This window comes from Priapulus caudatus, unplaced genomic scaffold (assembly GCF_000485595.1).
Source record: "Priapulus caudatus unplaced genomic scaffold, Priapulus_caudatus-5.0.1 Scaffold1532, whole genome shotgun sequence".
In the NCBI taxonomy this organism is placed as follows: Eukaryota; Metazoa; Priapulida; class Priapulimorpha; order Priapulimorphida; family Priapulidae; genus Priapulus; species Priapulus caudatus.
Window position 1 is genome coordinate 37,841 of NW_014578593.1, and position 11,087 is coordinate 48,927.

At 44.1% G+C, this 11,087-nt stretch overlaps 1 protein-coding gene across 1 annotated transcript in view; it reads left to right on the forward strand.

Annotated features, from left to right (window-relative positions):
• The window catches only part of LOC106816922 (signal recognition particle subunit SRP68-like), a gene marked incomplete in the record, with an annotated part of 21,913 nt that overhangs the window by 2,566 nt on the left and 8,260 nt on the right, over positions 1 to 11,087 (forward strand). Inside the window, 2 exon segments of the mRNA XM_014821564.1 lie at positions 9,969 to 10,051; positions 10,315 to 10,512. Coding sequence (XP_014677050.1) covers positions 9,969 to 10,051; positions 10,315 to 10,512 — 281 coding nt within the window.

The following is an 11,087-nucleotide window of genomic DNA, read 5'->3' on the forward strand; positions in this document are numbered from 1 at the left end:
CTGCTGAGATTTCGTGTGTGTGTTTGTAGTGTACGTGGTAAATTTTCTTCTAGGTGGAATTATATTATTTTAGATAGATGACAGCTTTAGATCCTCCCGCCAAGCCTGATTCCCGATGTGTGATGTTGTGTGTGTTGCTTGTGTGTGTATTATAAATACCTGTGAAGATGGGTGTGTTGTGGTGTGTGTGTGTGTGTGTGTGTGTATGTGTAGTGTGTGTGGCTCGTGCTGTAGTGTATATATAATGTGTGTGTGTGTGGTGGCTGGGTGTTGTGGTGGTGTAAGGAGAGGTGGTGGGCTGTGTTGTGGTGTGTGTGTGTGTGTCGTGATGTAGTGTGGGTTACATTCATAGTGTGACTTACGTCTATAGAGTATGATGACAGTAGATCCTCCCACCAGCATTCCCCCTTGCACGACTAATTTTTCATCTTTGCAAATGGGAGTTACTGAGGGCGGACTGCGTGATCTTCTATGTTGTAGTGCGCGAGTAACGGATGTTTAGGAGCAGTTCTGGCTATCTCTGGGTCAGCTGTTCAGATCTCAGTCAACATGGATCCTAGTTTATCAATTAGATTATCTAGTCACACAGACCGGACCAGTAGTTATGTCCCAGAGACAGGACCAGGAAGTTGTATTGTCACAGCAGACAGGACGAGTAGGTGTTTATCCTGCGTGGGCATTACGAGGGACTTGCTATGCACTGCATCACAGGGAGAGACTTGATTCCATTGATAGCCGATATGATTACAGGTGTGGCCAGGGACTTGAGACTAGAGACTTATCAACATTACAGCTTATTTAGATTCGTAGTTATTATTGAGGACCTTCTTCCTACCTGGCTTTCTGAATATTTCATCCGGCTTTTCCATTTTATTGAAGTTCAAAGCTCAGCGTTGCTTGGCAATTGCTTGGTGATATTGCTGCCAATGAATTTATTGTTCATGATTGATTTGCGTTACTTATAACTTTTTTCCTCTACTTCCCACACATGGACCAGTGAAGACACTATCTCACCTCACACACAGACCCTAAACTTTCTTACCTCACACACAGGACCTATCTACTTCACACACACGACCCTAACTCTCACTCACACACACGACCTAACTTCACTCAACAACAGACCCTTAACTTTACCTACAAACACGACCGCTATATTCACTACGCCACGCCTAACTCTCACCTCACAACACGACCCTTAACTCTGTCTTCACTCTCATCACAACACACGACCCTAAAAAAACTTCTGCCTATCTCTCACTCACACACACGACTCCTAGACTCTGCTTCTCGTCACTCCCACACGACCTAACTTTTTCTGCCTTCCCTCTATCTCACACAAACGACCTTAATCTGCCTTCGCTACTCACCCAAACACAGACCCTAACTCTAAGCTCCCCACACCCTAACCCGTATTCTCAACTTGACCCTCTAGTTTGGTCAAGCGCGCGGTTTTCACATTTCATGGTTGCTGATTAGCAGTGCGTCGGCATTGCTGCGTTTGAATCGCGCAGACGCAATCGATAATGTTGGAAGCGTTACGCGGTTCGTTTGTTCGACTCAGGTTTCAGCTGGCATAGCGTAGCACTCCACGACGCGCCTCAGCGCTGATAGAGGGGCCACATACCCCAGAAACCTTGGTGGTAAAACACAATGTGATGAGGAGGCACATAGGAACCTGGTTGGGTTAAAACACAATTTGCTGATTGAAGCAGGGACACATTACAGGAACAGGTGGGGTAAACACAATGTGATGAGAGGGCACATACAGGAACTGGTGGTAAAACACCAATGCTGATGAGGCGGGAACTACAGGGACCTGGTGGTAAAACCCCCAATTGTTTTGATGAAGGAAAATACAGGAAACTGTTGATAAACACAATGCTGAGAGGGGACTACAGGAACCTAGTTGGGTAAAACACAATGCATTGATGGACAATTGGGCTATACAGAAGGCGGTCAGGGAAATTTTCTTAAGTCAGTATTGTTGGTTAGATTGATTGAGTTCATGAGATTTTTCTAGCCACCTAAATCTAGAAAACTGACATTCTTTTAAGTTTGGCCTTCATCGACTTTTTTTGCTCTTGCTAACGTTCTCTTGCGCTGGTCATGCATAAATGCAGTGACTTTTCCTGATCTTCGTAACCTCTGCGGTGCTTTGTGCCCAACTGTTGACGGACGCTCGGACGGACGGACGATCGTGCGATTCTACAAGCTGCATCTGACTATGTCAGATGAGCTAATAATTATCAACAAAGAACTTGACAATTATTCACACTAACATAGCCAATACATTCTATATTACCCACTAACCAAACTTGTAACCAAACACATACTGTTACATAATACATAGCTAATGCATGATAAACATCTGTATATCTATTGATATAATGAGGTGATGCTCCTACCATGGACGAAACTCGCTGAAGGATCGTCTTGAAACCTGGCTGGCCAAAGTAGCGATCGTTCGGTGGATAATACGTGCCTCCAACAATAGGTTTGAGGTCAGGGGTCAACCAGACACTCATCGGCCATCCACCATGCCCTGACGTAGCCTAGTGATGAGTCATAAGCACAGAACGTACGTTAATAACCTCAATGAACAAACGACAGTACTGGAAACCCATTACTAGACACGTATAGAAATATATATCATATATATAAACTACACCACCTACACAAGCACCCAAGCATGCACGCACACACGCACCCACGCACACAAATACGCACGCACGCACACACGCACGTGCGCAGGCACCTACACACGCACCTATGCACGCACGCACACACATGCACACATGCACCTATGCACGCACACACGCACGCACGCACGCACGCACGCACGCACGCACGCACGCACGCACGCACGCACGCACGTACCTATGCACACACCTGTATGAAGGTCATGTACATGCGATCGATGTCCGGTCTCTCCTCGCGATCCACCTTAATGCAGACAAACTTGTCGCTCATCATGGCGCCGATGTCAGCGTCCTCGAACGATTCTCGCTCCATCACGTGACACCAGTGGCATGTAGAGTAGCCGACCGACAGGAAGATTGGCTTGTTCTCCCGCCTGGCCTTCTCATGCGCCTCGGCTCCCCACGGATACCTGCTCATAGAAATCAAAACCATTGTAACACAGTGTATGAAACATTCATTCACTGCTACAGCAATTACACACCATAAATGAAGCCATTAACGTATTCATGTAGTCAAACATGAGATGTACCAGTCGACAGGATTGGACGCATGTTGTAGGAGGTAGGGGGACTTCTCTTGGGCGAGACGATTGGTCGGCCGGCCGGTGTTAGCAGCAGACGCCATGTTTCTCACAGCAGTGACTGCAGCAGCAGCGGATGTACGGACGCCTGCAAGCTCGTAAACCCTGCAATTACAACTAGGTGTTAACATATAAAGCACCACAAACTAAACATCACACCCACACGTTCCATATTGTGCTTCTGTTTTTCCACAGACAACCTCTACATACATATGTCATATGTGTGATACATGACATGCAACATGTACTTTATCAAGAGAAAATGAGCGTAGTTGTTATGTATATATATAATATATATATATATATATATATTCGTGCTAATACTGTTTGTACCGTACCCTTGTCGTGCTAAGTCTAACTAGAAAAGGGCAGATAAGACACTGACAGTGCTGCCAGGCCAGCTCTAGTCTAGTTACAACTTGCGCTGAGAGAGTCTATATGTCCCCCAGGGTACTGCCGGAATGTACCCTGGTACTATATCTAATAATTAATATGACGGACCGTACCTCGCCTACTCCACTAACGAGTCTAGGGAGTCACCTACGCCTACTCCCTAACCCTGATCCTAACCCTAACCATATCAAATAGTTACCAGGGTACGTTCCGGTATACCTGACCGTACCCAGGGTACGTTCCGGCAGTACCCTGGCCTGGGGGACATAGACCCTATGACTATGAGCACAACTTGCAGTGTTTACGTTTCGTTACCCGTGCTCGAGTCTGCACAGCAACGAAACGCTCTCACTGCTCACACACTGCGTTCGTAGCAGTAAGTGGTTTAAACCAGTCCATCTGTAAAAAATATTTCGCATGCCAAAATAAGCGAGGACATGTGATAAGAAATCACTTTTCAACAAATAATCTACATCGACTTCCTCCACAACATTGTTGACCCCTGACCCCGTAACGTGCTGCCACCTAGTTGTCGGAGTTATCGGCATGGCTGCAAAGGGTGAGTTGGCAGCGATGGAAAAGAAAGAAAATACGGAAAATATAGTGTTTATGTAGTGTTTGAAAACCTAAACTACTGAATTTCTTAAAACATGTCTACATAATTTCCTGGGAACTGGGAATTGGGATTTTATTTTACTGGGAACTGGGATATGGGGTGTTTTTTTGCTGGGAAAGTGGGAATGTACCCCCCCGTTCCCCCCTCCTGTATTACTCACCTTGTGACTGAGATCTCTGGATACATACTGTAGAATGTCACGTGCCACCTCAGCAAATTCCTCCTTCTTAGTTATCTGTGTATAAAATAATATTGGTGAGTCAGCGATTGTGCAACTACAAGCATGTGTGTGTGTGATAGAGTGAGTGCGAAGGAAGAATGAGAAAATTCTGATATGGAATACACACTATGACCGCCACAGTCTTACACTAGCAGGGGGCAGCACTGTAGTGTGTATCGTCAGCAGCAGGGGGCAGCACCGTACCTGGTATGCAGCAGTGTATGATGCGGCTAGCTGCGCCTGGTCATATAACATCTTCTCAAAATGTGGCACGTGCCACTGTCGGTCAGTCGAGTAACGATGGAAGCCCTGCCACAACAACGGGAAACCCCCACTCAACATCAGAACATCAGTAGATGGCAGACATAGTCGTCACGTATTACACGCTCACGTTAGGGACTTGAACAAGCTAAGCTTTATTGTTCTCTTTAAGACAAGGCAAGTGATGCTTCAAAGAAGGGTCTTTTACTCAAGGCCCTTCGTTCATCATACCAAGAGCATTTAATTTCTAACACTTATTATTTGTTACAAACATGGATAGATACACAACAGTGCATTTATGGTCAGTGTACATAGATAGGTACACCAGGTAAGGCAACCACGGCTAGTGAGGGTGAGTGTGAGTGAAGGACAGCCATACCTGAGCGACGTGATCATGTATTCCACCCTTGGCCATCATCCGCAGTGTGTTGACAGACATTTCTAGTGCCTCCCTCCCTGTCTGTGTGGTGTTGTCACGCGCGTACACGTGGAACAAGAAGTTAAAATTCACTGTGAAATCAAACAGATATTTCAGCATACGAACCCAGACAAATGGAACATCCCGACACCCGTTGAGCAGAGAGATTCTTGACCTTTGAACTTCTTGACCCTCAAGTCATTTGCAGTGAACACGAGCCTGTAAGTGGAACACTAGGTGGCGCTACTGACCAGGCTGAGGGAACTTTGGTTGTTTGTTGAAGCCACCGAGGACGCCATCGTAGGATGCTGTGAGCATCGTGTGACACTTGGAGATGCAGTCGTCATCCGGCATCGTGTCAGCCTCCGTCCGCACCTCTGTGCCCTTCATCAACGCATTCAGGATGATCGTACCCTGAGACTCCAGCTTCTCCTTCTTCGTCTCCCACTGGAACAATAGGGAACTGTTGGTGCAGGGTAGAAAGACAAGATGAACTATATGTTTACATGAAATCCCTCAGCTAGTGAGTGAGATAGACAACCTAATCAAATGATGTATAGTATACAGGTACACCACCGATTTTCCGGACACTGATGGTCCGGAACCTCTTTTAGTCCGGATAAAATTCACCCACCACCACCTTGTTTTGCTCAAATTTTACCCTAGCTATGGCGTCTAAGGGCGCGTTTGCTTGGAACGAATCCGTCGAATCGCGATCATGTGATCCTTATCCGACCAAACAAACGCAAACTCACTTTCACCGGTTCATGTTTCGCTGTGACCTATCACGGGATGGTTCATAACAAAGAACAAGCTGTGATTGGCTAAGGCGCAGGCCGCCATATTGGATCCCGTTCGGATCCACCTCGCTAGCAGGGTCGGGTTCGGTGGATCAAGATCCGTGGGTCCGACCAAACAAAGAGTCAGATCAACGAATCCATTGAATCGAGATCCGTGGATCCGACCAAACAAACACGCCCTAAGGTAGGTGCAAGTGTCAGTGGTGGTTTACATTTAATTTACATTTAATATTTGTTTACATTTCTAGCAGTGCATGGCGCTTTAGAGATGAAAGGAGACATGATGGGAGGTATTTAGCAATGATGGGAGACATGATGGGAGGTATTTAGAGATGATGGGAGACATGATGGGAGGTATTTAGAGATGATGGGAGACATGATGGGAGGTATTTAGAGATGATGGGATCAAAGCTGTACATGTACGTACTCAAAGCTGTACATGTACGTACTCAAAGCTGTACATGTACGTACTCAAAGGTACCTCAAATACCATTTCCTACACGCCGCAGAAACGCACAAGCAAATGGTCTCCTTCTGGGTGGAGGGACACACCCCTAATTGCTGTTCTCTGATTGGCCACTTGGCAAAAAAACGTCCAACTCGCCTACTCCGTATGTTCCATGTTCCAATCTCCCAACTCGCTGCTATCGATAGGTTGGACGCGCAACTTTTGCGATTACACTGCCGATTGTCAGTTGCCAAATTGCCAAGTTTGTACAATTCGGCAATTCGGCAACTCAAAATCATCAGTGTAAACCCAGCTTAATACTAAGAGCAGATAATGCCACATGTGCTTATACAAATACATGACAAGACTAGATTACAATGTTGCAATGGTAAGTATGTAATCAAACTCTTCCATACATATCTGCATCATACATCTGTAGTTGTAAGTGGCAGGGTTACACGCACCTGTAATGGATCAACGTTGCCAGCCTTCTCCACGCCGTAATGCTTACTGAAGACATCTGCTTGTGTGATACCATCAGTGGCTCCATCTACGGGAGCAGACAGCAACCGTCTGACCTCGTCATCGGTCCACACGCAGAAAGCGCCCTCTTGTTTCTCTGTAGCGTCTGCTGTGGCCAGTGAGTCAGCGTCCTCAGCACTGTAGAAGCCGCCCTCCTGGAGTAGAACACACACAACACCCGGTAACACCTCACAATAGTGGCATCAGATCCTGGAGTAGAACACACACAACACCTGGTAACACCTCACAACACCCGTTAACACCTCATAACAGTGGCATCAGATTTCATGTCATCACAAAACATAATCTGAAGAGAAATTACTACCATTACCTCCAAACAAAATTATTCTATAGACTGGGTAACAAGCAGCTAAGTGTGATGTATTAAACGTAGGTGGTTGTGAGTTACAGGGCTGCTGACTGGCAGCATGTATTAGCTACTCTGCTCTGTATGAGGGGGGGAACGGGTATTTTCGGGACGCGGGATTGGCCATTTTAATTAGCTGGGAACTGGGAAATGTGAGATAAATTTTCCGTGATTCGGGAACAGAAGTCCATCGGGACGTGGGAAAGACCCTCTAAAATTGTCTGGGATCTGGGAAATTTGTGTCAATTTTTCGGGATTTCAATTTCTGCGCTAATATTTATTTTATTTTTTATTTTTTAGGCTATTCGCCCGACCGTCGGGTGTGTATGTTAATTGCTACTGACTATTCGCCCGACCGTCGGGCCAATCTACTGCTTACTGTACTCTGATACTGATTACTCATGTAATTAACTAATTATTAATTGTCAAATCTAACGTATGTAAAGGTGTTAAACACTGTTAGTGTTATATATATCATTATATGCTTACAATTCATTATTTTCCTATCTCATATATCATATGTGACTGCTTTATATATACATTCTTGATAAGTATATTTCTATATCATGCTATATTTCTATGTATGTTCAGTTTGAAAAACCGTTCTGTTTGTTTTTTTATTTATTTTATTGTTATTATTGTTATTCTTTATTAGCATGTAAATATTCGATTACTGTACTGTACCGGTACTGATTATTCCAACATATTTTGTATATTCAATTCATGTCTGCTGCTTGTTCTATTTCCTGTTCAATTTTGCTTTTGTTTTATTGTTACCTTACAAACATTTGGTTCAAATATTTCTCATCATACATCGTATTCTTATGACAGACGCCTTTACACTTAATTAATTTCTCTAAAGATTGGCTGACTTGATGACTCAGACTGTATGGTCTTTTCGCCATCCCTTCACTGCACGTTATTTATATTTTGTTAAAAAATCCTTGTATTTGCTATATTGAAAGTGATAAAATAAACTCTTATCTTATCTTATCTTATCCTATCTTATTAGGCTTATAGGATGTATTCTTATTAGGATGTATTCTGGCTATTCGCCCGACCGTACTATTTGCCGGGCCTATTTGCTGTTTATGTGATAAGCCGTTAAGCAGATTTGATGTAGGCTATATCACAAATTAATTTTTTCCAACATTTTGACGTCCCGTTAATGTGTTAGACGATTAACTTCATGACTTCATTACATAATGTGTCACAGAGCGAGAGAGCGATGTGATTTGCAGTCCCTTCTGCCAGCAGGTTACATACATGTACATGTCAATTAGCAACCTATGGGGCGCCGTTTTACTATTTATTCAGTATTTATTGATATCAAGAATTAATTCTTGATATATCAAGAATTCTATTTCTTGATATCAACAATTCGATTTATTGATATAAATAATTATTTGCGAATTCTTGATATCAAGAAATACTGAATAAATAGTAAAACGGCGTCCCCTAGCAACCGGGGTGATTTTTAAATATAAATATTCTATATAACTGTCAAGTGTTTTTAACTTAATTGAAGTATGAGAAATTCAAAACTGCAATCAGTTTTCTTTTAGATTTTTTTTTTAAATGCCACGATTTCAAACAGGTCTACGTTATAGTACGCCTTGTTTTCTTTCAGGTAACTTTGAGCAATTTCACCCAGTTTCTAACATCTTTTTTTTTTAAAGGCTAGCGTGTGACTGGGGAAACATACTGCACACCAGTGTTGATGTTTAGTTTCTGTACACAGATATTTATGTTAAACCCAAGTACATCATTTAAATTCGATATTTTGCTTTAAAAATGAATAATATAGTTTGCTTTCATAAACTGAGATTTTTCCAGCTCAAAACTACTGTAACAGTAGTATTTGTTCGTAACACTGTCACATAATTTTTCATAGTAGCCCGTAAAGGACCATGTGTGGTCGGGTCAACTTCTTTTCTCACGAGTGTAACATTAGCGTGGGAGAGCGGAGCCCCCGGTCGCTACTGTTATTCCTTTAACTGGAAACCAGAAAGCCATACAATCTACACTGAAACTTTTGTGATCACTGCAAATTCACTGTTTGGTGAGATTGATGCCTTTTTGAGGGTCCTTATGGGCATTACTGAATAACGTAATACATGTTTAAACACACTATTGTAAGCGTAAAATCAATCAATTTTATTGTAAATGTAAAATACATTTGAATACTGAATAACGTAAGAGTGAAACAATTACTGAACATCATATAAAACAGGGGGAGGCAGTAGGCCTAATAAACTATAAGATCGTGTAAAATAAGCATCGCATAGTTAATCCAGTTACCATACTCTTGGTTATCATATGTACATGTATTTCAATTTCCAATCAAACAAACAGTTTAAGATATTTACAACGGGTAATCACAGATGGTTGTCACAAGACAGACCGTTACGGCTCTATATAAACGCAACTGTAAGCTATTATGCAAGAACAACTGGTAGAGTTAGGGTCGTGTGTGTGAGGTGAGAGTTAGGGTCGTGTGTGTGAGGTGAGAGTTAGGGTCGTGTGTGTGAGGTGAGAGTTAGGGTCGTGTGTGTGAGGTGAGAGTTAGTGTTGTCACTGTCGTGTGTGGGAGGTGAGAGGGAGTATAAGTACCATCATCATGACAATATGTCATTGCAGGCATATCACGCAGCCATGCAAGCAACGCTGAGCTTTGAACTTCAAAAATGGGAAGAAGCGATGGAACTATTCCAGAAAGCCAGGTAGGAAGAAGTGTTCCCAGTAATAACTAGGAATATAAATATGGCTGTAATGTCGTAATAGTCGCTAGGTCTCAGGCTGGAACCTGTTATCATATCGCTATCATAGCATCAGAGTCTCTCCTGTGATGCAGTGCATAGCAAGCCCTCGGTAATGCCACGCAGGGTATAAACACTTACTCGTCCCTGTCTGCTGGTGACATACACTTACTGGTCTCTGTCTGCTGGTGACATACACTTACTGGTCTCTGTCTGTTGGTGACTAGGACTATCTATGAGAAGCTAGGATCCATGTTGACTGAGGATCTGAGGCAGCTGTACCAGCAGAGAGTAGAAGAGCTGCTACCTAACATCCGTTACTGCGCCTACAACATAGGAGACGAGTCGGCTCTCAGTGACCTCATGCAGATGAGATTAGCGTCAGGGAAGGCTGGCGGGGAGGATCTACTGTCATCTACCATAGATGTAAGTCACCTAGTGTAATGTACCACATACACACACACACACACACACACACACACACACACACACACACACACATCATCAGCATTGTGTTTTACCACCAGGTTCCTGTATGTGCCCCTCATCAGCATTGTGTTTTACCACCAGGTTCCTGTATGTGCCCCTCATCAGCGCTGAGCGGGCGTGGAGCTACGCTATGCAGCTGAAGACTGAGTCGAACACGGAACCGCGTAAACGCTTCCACATGATCGAGCGTCTGCGGCGAGCGACGCAGCATGCCGACGCACTGCTGAGAATCAGCAACCATGAGAAGTGTGACGCGCGCACCAAACTAGAGGGGCAGGTGAGATACGGGTAGGGGTGTGTGTGAGGTGAGAGTTAGGGTCGTGTGTGTGAGGTGAGAGGAAGGCAGAGTTAGGGTCGTGTGTGTGAGGTGAGAGGAAGGCAGAGTTACGGTCGTGTGTGTGAGGTGAGAGGAAGGCAGAGTTAGGGTCGTGTGTGTGAGGTGAGAGTTAGGGTCGTGTGTGTGAGGTGAGAGTTAGGGTCGTGTGTGTGAGGTGAGAGTTAGGGTCGTGTG